Here is a 20,250-nt window from a genome sequence, read left to right on the forward strand (position 1 = left end):
ATGCCTGTGAAATGTTTTTAAACAGAATTTGCTTTCTACAGGAAGGGAATACAAATATGTGGCAGAACAGAAAGATTCATAACTACACTTTCATAATCTTCCCTCTCAGCATGTGTGCTTAGATATCAGCAAACATTTGAAGGAATAGGAAAAATATGGAAATAAGACTGCTTTAGACCATCTGGGCAAAAGGAAAAAACATGTAACAATGATACAATACGCAACACGAAAAAGGCAGCAGAACAGCATGATGTATGAAATATTTCACAGTTTTCTCTGCAGGAGATGGTTATCAATAAAGCATAAGAATTACCTCCATCCGTTCTTGCTTGACATCATCAATCTCATCATCTTCAAACATGGCTAAGAGCTCTCCTGTCTGGTCAATGGAGTTGAGAAAGTCTTGAGCAAGCTTCTGCCGTTTGTTGGTGTTGTTGCTGCTGAACTTGTCTGCACAAAGATTAGAATTGAACAACAAACATAAATTATTTGGCTACTCCAAACATCAAATGATATCCCTAGAAGGGACATATTTTAAAATCAGATGCACTATTTAGGTTGTTCTTCCTGCCCTCATACATGTTGAGCAACCCGACCAAGGTGATGTCCTGCTGTGTTGCAGGAGCCCTGTAGTGGAAAGTCCCCCTTAATGCTTCCTAGTACAACCTAATCTTTTTAGCAATCTAGAAAAATCTAGTCTACCAGGTACTGTTATTTCTCACTGAAGAACCCAGAGTGGACAGAGCTGTACAAAAGCTCACTCGTATGACATACCATATGGGAATAACACCTTGTCTCATTAGCATACAGAACATCAGAACACCCAAATTACCTAAAATCTAAAGCAAATCCTAACGCAAGCATTAAGATGCAGCTCCACAGGTGGTGGGTCGCTGCTTAACATAAAGCCTAGCAAACCCTGGGCAAGGTGGTTGTTGTGCTAGACAGAATAACAGCTATAAATACATGAGATTCACGAAACAAATTAATGGCTTCAGTTACCAAAGCTTGCCAGAAAATGCAGTCTCCAATACCAAGATGAACTGTGTTTCAAAAGCATTTCATGAGCATCTGAATGATTTAGGAAAACTGATTTAACTTGTGACATGAACTTAAGGATTAGAAATCTACCAAGCTGTCAGGTAGGAAGCTATACTGCCGTATTGCTTGCACGAAACAATATACTTTCATGTTATGTGAAAATAAAATGCCACAGGAAGTTTAAAGTCAAATGAGTTGACAAAACCTTATCTATGCGTTGACCAAGTGAAAGCATGAGGAACAACGTTCACCTAACATCAACGTGGATGCTCAGAGGAACGAAACACAAAGAATTCATGGTGAGGGGAAAAAAAAAATTTACAGGCTGTCAGAAAGGAAATAAGTTAAATACAAAAGTGTTGTATGGACATTGCTGGACACTCCAATAACAATACAGCAAGATTTTGCTGTAGTGGTGTAAATCTACACCAGCAAACGCAATGAGACTAATTAGTACTTTTCTCAATTCAAAGAGCTTTTCTTTTAAATTCCCTGCTTACAAAAACTTCCACATCTTTATGGAATGGGGAAACAAAAAGTGTTTCCCAGTCTTGAAATGACAGATTCGAAGTATAAAATGCTAAACGACACCAAAAGAAGGCCATGTCATAGATCAGGATTAAATTACTTCAGATTATGGTATTTTTGGTAAAACATGTCAAAACCTTTTGGTAATTAGCTAACAAATGTCCATTCAACTGACAATCTCCCTTGCACATGGCAGCTGACACATTTAAATTACACATGCTGAAATCAATTAGCCCTTTAATCAGCACCAGTTTCTTAGCTTCAACAGTGCTACAACATTAAGCACTGTTACTTATCATATGCATGGTAGATGGAAAATCTTAACTTTGAAGTAATGCAAATGGAAAAGCAGCAATTTAAAACCGAGTTACTACGAAATCTGTAATTTTTGCTTGAATAAATATTAGAGAAGACATTAATACTTTGCAGTGAGCTGTTCTGGGCATTTATAAAATATCAAACACCTCCCAAATTAAGGAAAGCTTTTCTACCTTCAATGAGGTCATCTTCTTCTATGCCTTTCACAATTTTAGATTTGTAGTCTCGAAAAAACATGTACTTAAGTAGCCTTCTGAGCTTCTTCTAAGAGAAAAACATACACTGATGTTAGCATTATACAGAATTATTTTTTATTTAGACTAACATTATAACACACAAATGTATAACCATAGCATCATAGAATCCTTAGAGTGGGAAGGGACCTTTAAAGGTCATCTAGTCCAACTCGCCTGCAATGAACAGGGACATTCTGTTATCATAATAAATATAATTTTTACAATGTTCATAATTCCTAATTCTGCAGAAAAAAACCCACATACAGCAAGTATATAACGGTATTTATGTGAGCTCCTTGGTACTTTGTTGGCCCACTGTGAGCCAGCGATGGGTTTCACTTTCAGAAAGGAGAAATTCAGGCTGAATTAGAGCACTCCAAAATCTTTGCTTTGTTTGGAAATTCACATCTAGGCATGTGTATTTCCATGAACTTTGATGTCCATATTAACCACTGCTTTCATTACATTATCACTGAGCATGTCAGATAAAGTAACTGCATTTGGTTTCCAAGCTTTAAGGTTTTATTTGTTTTGATATTTTAGTCACTTGGTTTCATCTGTCAAACAGGAAAAGAAAAACAGAGAAAGGGAGGTAAAAGAATAAGGAATAAGTTAGATAAAAAGAAATGATAAGAACTTTTTAATAATTTTGAAATTTGAAGAGATAGAATGACTTTGATGTTCTTATGGAAAATTATTATTTTTTTATTATTGACATGGTCTACTTAGTTCACACAGAAAACACATCACAACTGAATCTGGAGATTATAGTGAGATCCAAATACAGGAAGAATTTGAAAAAGGAAGATAAAAAATGATATTGTCAAATATCACACTCGCCTGTGCGTTCTCCATAAATAGAAGGAAATCACAATAATTGTCTTTTATAGAAATCAAAGGAATATAAATGATAAGAATCACAGAATGGTTTGGGTTGGAAGAGACCCTTAAGATCATCATGTTCCAACCCCCTGCTATAGGCAGGCACACTTTGCACTAGATCAGATAAGGCTCCTTTGTACTACAGATCATTAAGAAATAGCTTTGACCTGTAATGTACATTACTTACCCTAAATACTAGCGAAAAAAATCTATTCATAATTGAAGTCACTGGAGAAAATGAGAATTTATCAAAATGTTACATAATTATTGTACTACCTGTAATACAGCTGCAGTACAGCCACACCTCCTAACAAAGCTATTCATGTGTATGGAGCCCATTCACAAAGGTTAAGCAATCACTTTAAACATGATAAGGAGTTTGCTGTTCAAAACGAGACCACCCTGTCTCATTACCATACCTTGTCTTTGCGCATTAGGAACAGGAGATCTTCAGCAGAGATGACTCGAGCTCCTCTCAGCTGAGAAACTTCAGCTGCTTGCTGCAACTAAAATAAACAAATGCATTAGGATGGCTGCCTCTGTGTTAAAAAAAATATACCAGGTCTTTCATATACGTTCAGATAATATTTTGCATGGTAGTACATAGCTAAATATGAGCTATGCACTTTAGCACAAGCTGAGGTTCTTAAAGATGTCACTCACTCAACTCATTAGGCAAAACGGGAAAAACAATTTTATGCAAAGACTGAAAAACTTTCGACGAAACTCAAGCAAAAGCTTTTTTGTTTCTATTTAAAATGATTGCTTCTGAAAAGCGCTGCATTGCTTTTTTTTTTTTCCTCCCTTGCACCACATTTGCCCAGAGAACGAACACAGAATTCTCTCAGGCAATGTAAAAATGCCAAATTCTTGCCATAGCACTTTATCTGGAACGGCGGAAGAATAGTAGATCCCTCTCACAATTTTTTAGAATAACATATACAAATTTCAAACAGCTCATGGAAGTATTTTTGGAAAGAAACGCGGTCTCACTTGACTTATCATTAGTGGAAACCATACCCACATGAAGACGTTTTAGGTATACTCTTGTTTTATTTGAGATAAAGAAAATGGTTTGATAGGAAAAACAGGACTCTAATGCAGTAATTGAAAAAAAAGAAAACCCTAACGAGCAGATCCTGCCATTCAGATAGGAAAGAAGTAAAGATGAGACTGCATCCTAAATGCCACAAGAACTGATGTGAAGCAGCCAAAGGAGCGTGAAGCAAACCTCTATCATGAAGCCCCCAACGGCCGTGCCTGTGAAGGCCTCAAACTTCTGAAATGGTGCTAGAAAGGGCAAAAAATCTCTTTGGAAGGGACTAAGGACATCAGCCTTGGACTGTGCCTTCAGTCAGCGCAGGGCTGGTGACCTAAAGGCCATCGGGCAGGCATACATCACATCAGCCCAGCCCAAGAGCACATCAGCTGATGCTCATCAAACTATCAGGCTAAGGAGGCCCAAAGTCATAGGAGGAGCCCATGGGATTTTCCCCTTCTTCACTTGTCTTTGAGGCTGGAAGGAGACAATGCTGTAGAAGAACGGGATAGAAAGGATGCCTCACACCATGGAATATGACGTTTCCTCCAGATATAAAAACATTGTCCAAAACGCTGGATGCAGTCATTTACCTGCTCTTGTTCTTGTTAGTTCATTGATAGATGGACTGACTGTGAGCCCGGAACAAAAGCTATCAAAAAAGAGACATCTTAAATTCCTGATATTAAAACACATACACACCTGTAACATGATCAGTAAACAGAAATTTCATTTATTTTACAATATCCTTATATTCTTCTTACAGAAATGCATGAATGCACCTGAAAATAATTTAAAGAAATCCTATCCTTGTACTCACACTAGCAATGGTTTCAGTCAGTATCACTGCCTGAATAAGTATATTATTAATCTGAGCTCCCATGCTGCTATGACTTGAAATAGGTCTATTCAGAAGTTAAAAAGATCAACAAAAACAGTAGCTGTTTCTAATATCCAAAGGAGGAGAGGGGGGAAAGATTTTCTTTTTGGCGAGGGCTCAGTGGGCAAAAAATTCAGTCCATAAATCATAATACTGGACTGCATTAATTTTTTTCCACACTAATGGCACGCATGCAAAATGTGAAGTGTATCTAGTCTGCACAACACAAAACATACTGCATGAAGAGTTTCAGATTTTCCCCTTGGAACGCTGCTGGCCCTTGCAGTAACAAAGACCAGAGAGATTTCAGGAATTCAGAAGTCACAGTAATATAATCTTACTTGAAACTCGCTTGAAAAATGTAAGAATGTGAAAAATGATAGTTCTATTTTTTTGGCACAAGCAAAACTGTTTCTTATTCCGATTAGTTTGAGGGCACACAGGCTGGTTATATTTCTAACATGAAATAGAAAGAGTCGGATAAAAAATAAAGTTACCAAGAATGACCCAATATTCATCTCTGGTGTAAATCTATTGCAGCTCATGGATTTATGCCAAGGCTAACTTTGGTCCCACCAAGCTTAAAAGAGCTACAAAGCCTGACCTTAGCATGGTGACAACACAACGCAGCTCCTTCCCATCTCATATAAAACAATGGCAGAAATAGGTGGCTTGATTTCTCTAATTCATGCAGGACCATAACTGTTAGACATCCATTTTCTTACTACAAAATTCAGATCGGTTAATGTCCCCACGTGGCTGAAATAACTTATTTTTCCAAATGATAAATACTTGACATTGTCATTTACAGCAAAGATTGTGTGCAAGCTACTTACGGGAATTCCCAGTGAAGTAAGGGGGATTAAGGACAGGAGGCCAAATTCACGTCCCATTTGCATCTAAGTAAATCCTGAATAACGCTGTTTATTTTAATGGAGTTATTCTGGGCTAAACACGAGATCAAAATCTGGAATAACATTCTCAGTTTCTACCAAAACAATGAAAACTTTATTCTCGTATTACCTCGATTTTTGCATCTATTTTATTTTAAGTAATGAACCCACAGCATTTAATTTCTTTGGCTTAAAGAAAGCAAAATAGGAAAATAATTACTTCCTGTACCGTTATAAAATATGGATTATTTATCCAAACAGACCATAATGAGTTCTGCATCGGTACACATATTTACCTGGGAAACCAGGATATGCTCAGGTAAATATGTATCCAGGCCGTTAAAAAAAAATTACGTACCACACAGTCCAGATCGGGGAGAAGATGTATTTATAGTTCTAGCACACACATAACTGACTCATTCAAACCACAACACGAGGGCTTTGCTATAATTAGCGTTGTAACAAACTGTCTGATTTGACTGTCCCAGAGTTGCCGTGAATACGCAGTAAGCCCTGACTCCTCAATTTCCGGAGCTGAGGGCCTTGTTCAGACATCGCAGCGGCCGTGTTACACGATGAGGGGGGGACTTCAGGAAGCCATACCAAAGAAGCAATCCATCTTTGGGCACTTGAGCATTCATCATGGAAGAAAAGCAGTTTTCAGCGACACAACCTCCAAATCCATAGGTCTTCTGCCACAGCGGGTCCACTGCCAAGGACCACACAATGTATGTGCTGCAAGGGCGGCCACAACCTTCCCCATCTGCTCCTACAGTCATCCTTCAGGAACAGCAACGTAAGAGACATTGCAAGAAGTTCCAACAATATCCCTTCTTCGAGCCTCAGCCCTACTCAGCACCACTCGCAGAGCTCAGGGCAGCAGCACATCCACCGCACTCCGTGGCTTTCCCTAAATTTGTTAATGATTAAAGTTATTTAGTCTGCACTGGAAAGTATTTTATTTTGGATTATCTTGAAGAACAGTCAGCAATCCAAATCACTTAGCTTCTTGAAGAAAAATCAGGCCCTAATGCCAGCAAAGAGTATTTGAGACCTTGGAGTCTGAATTTATTTTTTATTACAGCCAAATTATGAACCCCTAAAAGTGAAGTTTAAATAACGGAAGTGTTGAAATGACTTTCACTATAGGAGCGCAAATAGCTCTGTTAATAATTAGGAGTTTATGAAAAATAAGTGTATTTTACAATTTTTCACATTACAAAGAAAGTAGTATATACAGTAACTATATTTTAAAGTCTAAGAAGAAATGGCTGGGGAATAATATTTTAAAATGTAATCACCGGTTTAATGACTTTATGAAGTTAACTTTCTTGGCAGGATGAACTGAAGTATGTTAACAGTCACCTTACGGCTATTTTCTTTTTGCAACTTCTGCAAATTATGGATTTGTTGAAAGGAGCATTCATTCTCCTATGACAGAAGCACAGTTCCTTCAATGGCACTGTCTGCTTTTACTCTTAATTATTTTTTCTTCCCCTGCCTCCAAAGCCAACAGTCACTGATACCTCTACAAAAACGTCTTGATGGACAAAAAGATGGAAAACAAACACACTATGTTGTGACATAATCCTTCCAGTTAAACTGCACAATGGAGTCAAAACTGAAATGCTTGCATGCCTTCTGAGCATCAAGAATAGCGCTTCAAGATTTCAGTTTTATTCTACAGGGAAATTAGATTACACTTCACCTGGCTGATTTTTTTTTTTTGAGGCAGGAAGGCTGTTTTGTTATTAAATATGCATTTAAATGCCTTATTTTTATTTTTTTTTCATCTTTTCTATATCAAAAGCACGCAACTCTGAAAATATCAATAGAAGTACTGAGTTTAGATCCGGTGCCGTAAATGTATTCTAAGCAGAATGTCCCAATACTTCTTTGAAGGCATTTAAACGTAAGATTAAAACTCCATTTCTCGATTTAAATCTTTCCATTAAGTTTCTCGGATACAACTGAGTCTGACAGCTGAGCATTACCGAGTCCATTAGCTCATTGTCCTGGGTAATGACTTAGGATCACCACTCAAGGGCTCCACAGCATGACTAAATCACCTCAAGCTGTCTAACACATGAAAATTTCACCTGCAGATGAAAAGACAATCAATTTTGTTGTTATTAGGTATCCGTTTTCAAATCTAAGGATATTTTACAGAAAAGCATTTAGTGCATCAGCAGGTGATTAAGTGCGACCTCGAGCAGATGAACCTTTGCGACCCATTTTGAGGCTTCAGTGGAGCATTTCATTGACACACAGTGAATTTTGGTACATGTGGATCACGGGAATAAGAAAATGTCTATTTATACCTCATGGTCATTCAGTGCCTAAAATTCACGGAGAACTTGTTTTCAAGTACGTATGCCATTTGTTTTGTTCACTTCTTTGAAATAAATTTACTTTTCAACATCTGGATCCAGCTCAGCTGCCTCGCCTTGACTTCTGAGAGCTGGTCATTGGCTTGCAAAAGCAGCTGGGGACTTGAAACGAAGACCCTGCAGCCCATTACAAACATCCAGAGATTTATCCCCAAAAGATCTCCAGTAACAAGCAGGTTGTGCAAGGGTTCCTGCCCTCTGAGAGCACAAAGAGCATGTCTACGGGTCTAACACACATTCAGGGTGACATTCAGGGTGACAAGGTGTTGATACAAAATTAATCAGTCTAACGATCAGAGTAGAAAGCAGCCCTCAGCTACCTTCAGTTTGAAATTCTTGCAAAAATTGTGAATTCCTGCAAAGAGTTGGATATTTTAACCACACTGCTGCTATCAGAAATTTTGAAAGATTAGTGTGATGAAGAAAAGATATTTCGTTGTTATTTCCATTTGTTTAAATTAAGCACGTAGTATAATTTTGATCATCATAATTTCTCTTCACTCTACTGATAATCCACATACTTCTTTTGATTATATAAACGTTGGAGGGTTTGGGTAGAGAAGAGTCTTTTGGTTTTGTCTTTTACAACACACACACTTACATGGAATGCAAGTCACAAGAGCAGAGCACCCTGCACCTCATTCTTTGAGCTGATGCTCTCTGAGTTTCAAACAAGAACCTTCTAAGCATTTAAAGAAACAAAAGCAAACAAAACAAAAAAAAACACCAAAACAACAGACACAAGAAAAATACACAGCCTTTATGAAACTAAACAAACTCTGCCCATGTAATGGAATAGTCAGAAAATGCACCGCAGGAGCTCACCTATGGGTCACCCATAGTTCACCCTTCTACCAGTTCCTGCACGTGGAAAAGAAAGGCTCTAATAAAAAGACTGATGTGATAAAACTGAATCTTACCAGATATTTTTAAGTTATAGGATATAACATTTCTACTCAAAGCGAGGTATAAAGACAACACACGAAGAGGCTAGGCTGTATTGGTCATCTTCTGGCTGTACCCTGCAGCCGTCTCAGAGCAGTCACTTCCCAGACTGCAGCGACACGTGGGGTCATTCCACCACTGACATGCATACACAGCTGATTTCTATCCATCTGACTCTCATGTTCATCAAGATCCCACTGGACTGAACCTCTGCATTTCGCATGTCTGATACACCCAAATTCAACGCTCCCATCAAATGCTGAGCACACCCTGCTCATCTAGAATCACAGAAACGCAGAATCACCAAGGTTGGAAAAGACCTCCAAGATCATCCAGTACAACCGTCCACCTACCACCACTATTTCCCACTAAACCACGTCCCTCAGTACAAAATCTATACATTTCTTGAACACCTCCAGGGTCGGTGACTCCACCACCTCCCCAGGCAGCCCATTCCAGTGCCTGACCACTCCCTTGGAGAAGAAGTATTTCCTAACGTCCAAGCTGAATCTCCCCTGGTGCAACTTGAGGCCATCTAGCCAGGTCACTGATCCTTACCAATCTCTAAGAGACCAAAGAGTTGCTCCATAGGGGAATGGAGGAGAAATCTTTTCTTAAGTGCAGGAAGAATTGGTTTTCACAGCGGATTCTGCTTGTTTACTCATCTCCCTGGCTATAAGGTAACTCGTGCAGTTCTGTACCAGCCACAAACTGGGATGGAGGAAAGCTGAATCCTTGCGCTCTCCATATATTCATAGCATATTCCTAGCTGAGCCCCACGTCTGTTAACACTCTGAACCTATTTGGTTTAAAATATAAACAGGCGCAATTGTTAAAAGAAAGATAATTTATTAGTTAAGCCCAACAGCCTAGGCTCTTCTACTGAAAGTGAAGATTTCAATGTATTAGAGACTGTATTAAGTAGATTAAATAAGGAAAATATATTTCCAAGTAAATGGCAAAATGAATATTGCTATCTTGATAAAGATGAGCCTTAAAGCAAGGCCAAATTATTTTTTAAATCTCTGCTTTATAATTAGTTTAAACTCAATGTCTCGGAATAGATACCGCTTTTGCATTTTCCGTCACAGGAAAATAACTTAATGAACAATAACTACACATCAGGTTTTGCTTCAGGTATGATTTTTTCTTATTTCAATTCTAATTCCAAAATCAACATTTTGAGCCAACATTTCATACCTATAATTCTTCTCCATGAAACAACAGAAACTCTACCCTTTATAGCAGGCAATGCTGACCAAACCAAATAAAATTATATGAACAGCATTAAAACTAGAAAGTCCCTAAATGCAGAAAAGTATTCATACTTAGTGAATTCTATTTTAATATGGACAAATTAGTCAGCAGCTACACAGGCTTCGCTACTTCGAGACTTGGTGTCGTGCTGGAGATGGCCACTTTTGATGCTCTCCCCCACTGTCGGTGATAACAGTAGGTGACAAAACCAACTCTGAAACCTCTGTTCTAGGTTTTTATTATGATGGAGGTGAAAAAAAAATCAACTTGGATAATATCATCCAAGGAGGAACAATGGCATAGTCTTCCGCAGAACTAGCAGGAGTGCAATGCAGGTTTTGTGAAGGGTGGCCTTTGTACATGTGAAAGATCGATTAATCAACTTGAAATCGAAAAATTCTCATGGCCAAAAGTGCTCCAAACTCTGAAAAAAAAAACATTTTTGTATTTCTGAAGATGAACGTAGAGGCCATCCACTTTTTGCTGACGCCGTAGGACTGCTGGGATATCCCAGATACTGAGGTAGATGTTGTAGTCCCACTGTAAATCAGGGGCAGCAAACTTCCCCACCATCTAAACTGGTATTTTTGAGGCAATTGCAATAGAACTTACTACATTTGGATTCAAACTTTCACAACTTTTTTTTTTTTTAACATCGGTATCACTACAGCTATTCCGAGCTGTGAATCTCAACTATAAATATTATTTCCATTGACGTTACATCTTTCAATGTCTTTTTGCTACAAAATATTAAAAAAAAATTAGAATGTGCAGACTTCTTTAACAATAAATGCATTCACCATTCCTTTAGGGAAAACAAACAGAATTTACCATTCTTTAGGACTAAAGAAATTATTAATTTTCTGATATTTAGTGTATAAACTCAGATTTATTTTCTCTGCACCAATTATTTCTATTCCTTTTCTTTTTCCAGTATGCCTATGCTACACAGTCCAGCAGAGGTTTACATTATACCCACAGCTTCCTGGCCTTTGGTTTCAAATCCCCAAACAAACCACCATTCAGGATTATTGTTATGCAGTTTCCAACACTGCAAGCAGAAAAGGACTGTTCTCTGTTGATGGAGAGAACATCTAATATAAACAGGCTCCTTTCTGCCCTTGCATTAGAGGTACATTTGCTCCCATCATGCATCCTTACATTGTTACACAGGAAAATAATCATTGAGTTGTATTCGTTTCACCAGCACACTAAAGAAACACTCTTCCTTTCCACATGACTGAAAATTGGAATGAGGCTTCACAGTTTGTCGTAGTAAAAATAAGACATCTATTTACCGATTCCGGGAGTTAAAGTACTCTTTGAGCAAGGCTCAGGGAAAGGAAAGGTTTCCATGAAGAGGCAAGCAGCCATCAGAGCACTGCATGCAGAGATGACAAGGCTTGGCCCTCTGGCTGAACTGATAGCAAAGCCAGAAAGAAATCTCTTCAAACACCATAAAATGAAAGACAAAAGCATACTTTATAGAAATAAATCCCAGAAAGGACGTAAGCAAGACTGGATGGGGCTGTGAGCAATCTGGTCTAGAGGGAAGTGTCCCTGCCTATAGCAGAGGGTTGGAACTGGATGATCTTAAAGGTCCCTTCCAACCCAAACCATTCTGTGATACGATATTTTTAGGAAAATCTAGACTAACAGGCAGAAGGTGGAGAAAGGATTCGGGTTCAAGCAAAAATGAAGAATGGCAATATTTGCCAATAGAAAGATCTCCATTTATTCACAATCCAATTCACAATGAAAATAAAACAGAAATTTATAAATCATTAGGCTGAGTCCAAGCAGGATTCATTTCCATGTAGAAAGCAGCAAGAAGGAAGTTCCTGCTTTTGTGAACATATGCAATTTTTGGTTTCCTGTATTTTTTTTTTAATTTATTTTTACAAACTGTAATTCTCAGAGCTTCAAAAAAACAAATTAAATTGTACAGCTGATAACATGAACATGACAGATGTTCTCTTGGGAAGATGAAAGGCAGAAAACAAGGAGAGAGCTGTTGCTCAGAGAAGGGAAAGAAATCAACCCAAAGGAGCTCAAATGTAACATCTGAACAACAGATATTTTTGTCTGAAAAAATGGCACTGATTTCCTAACTCTTAATTAATGTTCATTCTTTAATTAGCGTTCATTTCCCAAGGACATAAGTCTGAAAAGGCTGTTTCACATTCCTTTAGCACCAAGAGAAAGAATCACTTTTAAGCCATGAAAAGGCTGGGGGAAAAAAAATAAACATGTTTTCTGAACATAATTTCCTCTTTACTGCTCCTGCAAAGCTATGAAATGAAATACATTATTTAATTACATTGGATCAAGCAACAGGAAGAGAAGGGAGTGTTTGAGTCACAACATCCCTGTAAGAATAAATAGCTATACTTCCTCCTGCTAAAGGACAGTTGTAATGGACTGAAACGGTCCAAATGGTTAAAACCAAACTACTGGGAGGAGGTAGGAAGATCTCCTTACTAACAAAAAACAACTCCCAAACCCCAAATCAAGCAAGCAAGCAAACAAACCAAAAAAAAAAAAGCAAAGAAAAACAACCAACACTACAACATACACTGTGAAATTCTTAACAGAAGCACTGGTAACGATAGGAAAAAGAAGCAGCAGCATTTCTGCTAGATCATCGGTAGTGGTAGCTTGAAAATTATCATGTTTATTCAAACTCTCCCCTGAACCCAAAGCTAGTCTAAAAGCTGTACAGTAGCTTCTGAGACTGTTTTGTTAAACATTTTGCACCGAAGATTTTTAGATAATCTATTACGAAAACTCCAAAATTTATCTGCTATTATTACTAAAATGTTATTAGCCACATGGGATTTCCCTTAGCTGTGCTTCAGTAATGTTTACTAGATCCTTTAAATTGAATGCAACTGTTGGAAAAGTTAAAGCATTTTTTTCTTAAGTATGTTCTTGGCATAAAAAAATGGGAGGGCTTTAAACTATAATAAAAAGATAAGCTGAGTTCTAAAATGTTGGAACAGATAACTTGGAACCAGTACAGAGTCCACGCTGAGATATGAATGAGAAAACGCCTTGATCCTTTACATAATTCAAATTCATACTGACTTGTGTGGAGCTGCTCTGAAATAACCTCTCATGGAAATACTCATTTTTTGAAAAACTGGAGTATGCTAAAATATGATTGCATTTCACCGATTAAGATATTTGAAGAACAATGGAAAATGCCTTTGAAGCTGTTGAGGCCTCCTAGGCCTCAGGGCAGAACGGGAGAAAGCATTTCTTTGAAAAAGAGACGCTGGAGGCAAAGAAGACTCAGTTCATACCCCATCAAAGACAGGACTGACCTCCAAGGCTGCAGGATGGGCAAGGTGAAGGGGATAAGCATATGCCTCTGAGCTTCCTGAGGAAAGATGCAGGTAGGTTTTGACAGGGATACAGTAAACACAATTGGAAAAGCTCTTTGCTGAAATTGTCTAGGTTGTAGATCTTGATGGTGAGGTTCCAGTCTACTTCTCATAGAACCAGAGAATCATAGAATGGTGTGGGTTGGAAGGGACCCCAAGGATCATCAGGGTCCAACCCCCCTGCCACAGGCAGGGCCACAAACCTCCACATCTAATACTAGACCAGGCTGCCCAGGGCCCCATCCAACCTGGCCTTGAACACCTCCAGGGACGGGACATCCACAGCCTCTCTGGGCAGCCTGTTCCAGCACCTCACCACCCTTTCTGTGAAGAACTTCCCCCTGACATCCAAACTAAACCTTCCCTCTTTGAGCTTAAAACCATTATCCCTCATCCTGCCATTATCTACCTGAGCAAAAAGTTGGTTCCCTTCCCGTTTATAATCCCCTTTTAAATACTGGAAGGCTGCAATGAGGTCTCCTCACAGCCTTCTATTCTCCAGGCTGAACAAGCCCAGCTCCCTCAGCCTGTCTTCGTAGGGGAGGTGGTCCAGCCCTCTGATCATCTTCGTGGCCCTCCTCTGGACCCTCTCCAACAGCTCCACATCTTTCCAGTATTGTGCGGCTCTCCTGGGCTCCCTGCTCAGCCTGCCTAGCACCCTGTGGATGGCAGCTCATCCCTCAGGCATGTTGACTGCACCACACAGCTCGGTGTCACCCGCAAACTGCTGGGAGTGCACTCAATCCCGCTGTCGATGTCATCAATGAAGATACTGAAGTGTATCAGTGCTGGTACTGATCGCAGAGGGACACTGCTTGCCACTGATCTCCACCAGGACATTGAGCCATTAAGACATACCACGAAGATAAAATGACATCACAGAATGACAGGGTGGGTGAGATGTTCCTATGACACCAGGAAGCAGTGACCCAAACTATAAGATGCGAGGCTGGGTGGGATTTAAGAAGGAACACAATTCTCCTGCGATTCGGTGCGGAAAAACTTCTCTACCATAAGGGTGACAGAGCCCCAGAATGACACACTGCACAAAGAGGAGGTTATGGAGTCTCCTATGGAGGCAGTCAAGACTTGTCCAGACACTGACCTGTGTGACCTTTTGTAGGGAACTGCTCTAGCAGGGGGCTGGACTCGATCTCTTGAGCTCCCTTCCAACCCCTGCAGTTTTGTGATTCTACTGAATGGATTTAACAGGTCAAGAAGCTAGGGAACAAAATCACTAACAAGAATAAATAAAACATCCTCAATTAAAATCCTTTGATGTTGCTATTAAGGTTCATTTCTTCTTAGTGAAAAGGCTTGGTTGTGTTTTGTTCCTGTAACAGTGGCATCTCTTCTACGTCCGTTTTAAAATAGGTAAAATGGGACGTGGAATAATTCACCGGACGTGGGCAGAGACAAGACCGGGAGACAAACATCCTCTCTGTGCCTCTTTGTCTAGCCAATCAGCAGCACTGCTGCACTGCTAACTGCAATAGGAAGCGTCTGCAAAATGATGTACGCCTTTATTTTCATTTAAAAAAAATCATTTTCTGAGCTTTAACTTCAGCCTTTTTTTTATCTAACCGGGTGTAAACTTCCAAGCAAAAACTATAAATACTTCTCAGTGCCTAAAGCTGTGAAATGCAGAGGTGATTTAGCAGACATGCAACCATAAAAACTGTGCCCAACATATTTCTCCTCTAATTTAGAGTAAGTGGGCCAGCTTTATATCATATATAATCATAATTCACAGTGACATTTAAACCAAAAAAAACCAACAACACGTTTAAACTAAAAACCTGCAAACCTCCATAAAGCGTTACAAATAGTATCAGTCATTTTAATATAAAGCTACGAGAAGCTAGCATAAACAATGTCAACACAGTCACTACTTTTCAGTGTAGAACCTGGACGTAGAATATTATAAAAGTAAATTCTTAAATTCACAAGAAATCACTTTCCAATCAGTGTCTTTTTGTGGAGGAAAAGGATCTGCAGCGTACAGTAAAACCATACCAGTAGAGGTCAAGAGCAACAGGAATAAAGAACTACCAAAAGTAAAGCTTAATTAACTTTGCAAGTCAAATTAAAAAGGAAAGCAAAGGAGCCCTCAGACATAAAACATAATGAAGAAAGAGAAAGTAGATACTCAATGCGGAATGAAACGGAGAAGGAAAGTCTAAACATGGCTCCGTAATGGGAAAATATTTCCAGGGAGCACATGGAAGAACTGAAATGCTGAGCATGGAGCAAAAGCAAGATAACCCATGAGATGAGGCACATGGAAACAAATTATTAGTACGGAAAGGAAGTAAAACTCAAAGAGTTTATTGCACTCCAGCCATCAGCACTGCCATCTCAGAGCTGAATGAATTATAAAAGTCTACTGGCATTAGTATCCAAAGAAATCAGCTATAGTCTGGGGAGCTAAAGGGGCTTGAGGGGCAATGAGAAAGGTGATGGATCCAAATTTTTGTTGGCAGTTTCAGATGATGCAATGAAGGCAGAGCAGCCAGAAACTGCAGCTTGGAATGACTGGATTTTATGAAAGCCTTGTTCGCAGGGAGGGTTGTGCAGCACTGCAGCAAATCCATGGTGCTTCCAAAGCATGAGCAGGACAACGCTATGGCTGAGCAGATCTGGTGCTGATGTCCATGCCCCTTTGAGTAGGTTGGATGAAATGCATCCAGAAGTTGGACTGCTTCTTTCTCATCTGAATTTTGTATATTCTTACGGAGCTTTGGAGCAAAAGACTTTGCTTTCTTCCATTTGCACAGATTCCAGCACAACCATCACTCCCTTCCATATGGATTAGGCTCCCGTATCTACCGCTAAACAAAAATTAACATTTGCATCAAAAACATTGAGTCAGCAAAGCAGAAGTGCAGAAACTCAGTCCTTGAGGACTCTGCAAGAGAAAGAGGACATGGGTGGAGCCAAGAAAAGTTGACCACACCGCTGAGCTGCTACAGCCATAACTCATGAAGTTGCCACCATCAGCTCCCCAGTGTCTCTGGATCACAAGGAAAAGCAAGCAACACTTAACATGGAGTAAAATAAATGCAAGTTCTCTCCTTTACACCAGCAACTCCACTGTGCACTGAACAAGGCATATAACAAGACAAAATTTGCTAACTCCTTCAGTAAAGATGAACAAAGGTGAAAATAACGGGACTGTTTGCAGCAACTAATCTAGGCTGATGAATGGCAGTTGTGTGTAAAACGAGTGGAGCAAAGTTGCTGGGGTTTCTTTTGATACAACTTGAATGAAAATCAGCTTCCATGATGGTGTAAGTATTCCCAGAGTAGATGCCTTAATTATTTGCAGCCTTGGTTCACTCAGATAAATAGGCTGTGCTAATATATGTTTGAGCTTCATGTAGAAAAAACAGTTATTCATTACAGATGTATCTCTGCTCTGTGTACTCAGCCACATACTGCAACTAATAATAAAATACAGAGTGGTTGAGTTCATACCCCACAGTTAACTTTATAATTTCATCTAGTTAAGATTGGCCTTCTTAGAATGCTGCAAGCTAAATCCTAAAAGGGCTAACACGAAATTTTACAGAATAATTCCAGAATCGAGGCCTTTTTAATGGCCTCATGTAAACAGTGATTTATAGCCCAGAGTTACTATTGTTAATAAGCTTGAGATTGTTGGCTTTCTCAGAATCTCTTCAGATACATTTCCCTTTATATTTTACAGATGTAATAAACTGTAATATATCAGCTAATGAATGATGGGGACATCAATCTCACGAGGAGGCAACAACAAAGACCGCCTCTTACAGACACTTGCAATGAAACTGGTGGCAAGGATGGTGAGGCTGAGGCCCTCCTACTCTGGGACAAAATTCAGATATTAAATAAATAGACAGCACCACACAATGCATACACTGTCCTGCCCTTTTCTAGTCATCTCAGAAGGAGACAACTTTTTTTTGCAAGGAATCCTAGCAACACTATCCTTACCTTTCCAATTTAAAGCTGGAGATGCAGAAATAAAAATTCATTCAGGTCAGGTCATTTTACTGATTCTGGTGATCATTTCACTACCTGACACCTTCCAGAACAGAGAATACTTTTACCTTTTATCCACTACTATCCATGTACAATCAGTTGACCAGCCCTGGATGTTTTGTGAAATGACCTTTAATGTCAGAAAACTAGATATAAAAAGATAATCTGGTACAGAAACACTCATTTGGGTGCCTCCCATTTGCCTCACCTTCCGCCAGTTGTAGAAGTTGAGGTTTTCCCAGTCATTGGGAACAAAGAGACAATCACAAACAGAGTTCAGATTTCCTGTGTCTCAGAGAAACACATCATCCATTAAGCTATGCTACATGATCCTTGTTTCAGAGGTACATCAGGGTGTTTAGTGAATCCGTATTTATTCTCTGGAACGCTGTATTCAACAAAAGTAGCAGATCTATCTTCAAGGCAAGACTAAAGGATTTTGTGACGGATGACATCTGGCCAAAAAAAAGTAAGACCAAGTGTTGGAGTTGTAATGTGAAATTCCTTGACATAAATTATAGAGATGAGCAGACACAGGATATAGTAGCTCCTAGCAACCAGAAAAGCAACAGCTCAATTTCAGAGGAGATGTATCCTTGAAGGATCAAGGTGCTTTTGCTAATAACTTCTCATAATGAATTCTTTTCCATTAAGTAGAAATAGTCTTGTAGTCTCTCAACTACAGAATAAAGCAGTGCATCTGACCCTATTAGCAACATTATCTTAGAAGCAAAGTGGCAAATTCCTCATCTTGCTTATGAACACCAGCTTTTACTAAGAAAACTCATTAACCAATGGCATACAATGCCATTTCTGACTGCAGAACATGGCCATACATGGCTCCTAGCAAAATTAATTATGTATCCATTCTCAAAATTTTCTTTCCTTCCTACTTCCAGTGCATAAATGCCAAAGAATAAAGTAAGTCTATGAACATTACTGTCATTTTCAGGCTCTCCAATTATGTCAGAATGAGTTTCCCACAATCCAAGAATGCACTTGAACTCAACATACCTGGTAGGAAGCGAATCCCTTGGTCTCAGCTGAACGAAGCACTGAAATGATTTCCTGTTCTGGCTTTCCATTTTGTATGTAATTACAGCACAATTATTTTATGCAGATGTCATTTCTGCTAGGTTGGGCTCCAGTGAAAGTTCACTTTTTTTGTTATGTTGGTGTAGGTTGTGCCGTGTTGGAACAGCTATTTTACAATTACATGACATAATCTCAAGTGTGCCGTTCTCTCCATCCATCCAAATCAGAAAAGTGATGTGTTGCTCAATTTACTTCTCTGTCAAGAAAAGTAATCTGAAGTGTTCGCTTCAGTGGGAGAATATGTAAACAGAGATCTTCTCTTTCTCTTTTTATTCACCCTCTTCTCTTTCCCCATCTGTGTTCCAAGCTCCCATGTCAGTAGCTACTTACGTAAGAAATAAGATTAAGGGCAAAAATAAGGGCTGCTTATATCCCATCTTTGCATAAATACAGCTCCTCTTGTTTCTGGTATAGTTTCCACAAACACAAGACATTAATTTTTGAAAGGTCATCTGTGTTGTACTATCATCCTAAAATTTTCTACCTCCATTTCTTCCATGTGTCTCTTCCCATTGCAGAAATGCAGGACAGTAAAACATGGAGCACTGGTTTTGAAAAATGTGAAGTATTTGGTTTGAAAATGTGAGAAAAACGCACTTGGTCATTTCCAGGTGATCCAGGATGAAAATTAGTTTCTTACTTAAAATGACATGTGGATTTTTTTATTATGGTCTCAAAATGACACAGTTTTGAAAAGGTAGATCTTCAGTGAGGAACCACCATAAAAGAACTATTCCATGTTAAATGAAGTTAGAAATAAGCAAATTAAATTAACCCAATATAAAAATTTTTTTTTTCTAAAATTCCACTTTTTCCTGTTTCCTTCTATAAGAGGCTAGAAAACAGCAAGTCTGATTTCGAGCACCATATTAATACTGTTCTTGAACTACAAAATACACTGCTAGCCAAATGCCTCCAAAAATATAAACAGGAATTACTCCTACGATATCAAACACAAAAGCAAATCAGATTTTTGGAAATACGGATATGAAGAATAGCTACCCAAAATACTGTATTGAAAAAGTGGCAAGATTTAGGCATGGCTGAGAATTAAGATAGAGAGAAAAGCAGAAGACCCTGGCTCAGAGGTAACATCGTGGCATGAATCAGCTTTCATGGAGTAGGAGAGGAGAGATAAGGAGCTTGGTTTTGCCCCTCTTGAATTTCAGTGGATGGAAAAGTACTTCTAGGGAAACATGCCAAAATGCAGTAATGTGTAAATAGAGACCAGTCAAGAGCGGAGAGAGAAAAATTCAAAACACCAGTGTTGGGATGATATTGAATCCTTGAAAGCAGATGAGGCTCAAAAGCACGCTGATGAAAAGGAATTGGGACAA

General features: G+C 38.9%; 1 protein-coding gene across 7 annotated transcripts in view; it reads right to left on the reverse strand.

Annotated features, from left to right (window-relative positions):
* SUPT3H (SPT3 homolog, SAGA and STAGA complex component) overlaps positions 1 to 20,250 on the reverse strand; it is a 272,370-nt gene that overhangs the window by 87,422 nt on the left and 164,698 nt on the right. For 6 of the 7 annotated variants that reach the window (XM_021389659.1, XM_021389662.1, XM_021389655.1 and 3 more), the window contains 3 exons: positions 3,425 to 3,511; positions 2,061 to 2,151; positions 314 to 450 (listed from right to left, as the gene is read on the reverse strand). In XM_021389659.1, the coding sequence (XP_021245334.1) occupies positions 314 to 450; positions 2,061 to 2,151; positions 3,425 to 3,511 (315 nt within the window). The remainder of the gene's footprint in view (positions 1 to 313; positions 451 to 2,060; positions 2,152 to 3,424; positions 3,512 to 20,250) is intronic. The other variant, XM_021389657.1, reaches the window with a different exon arrangement.

This window comes from Numida meleagris, chromosome 3 (assembly GCF_002078875.1).
Source record: "Numida meleagris isolate 19003 breed g44 Domestic line chromosome 3, NumMel1.0, whole genome shotgun sequence".
NCBI classification, from domain to species: domain Eukaryota; kingdom Metazoa; phylum Chordata; class Aves; order Galliformes; family Numididae; genus Numida; species Numida meleagris.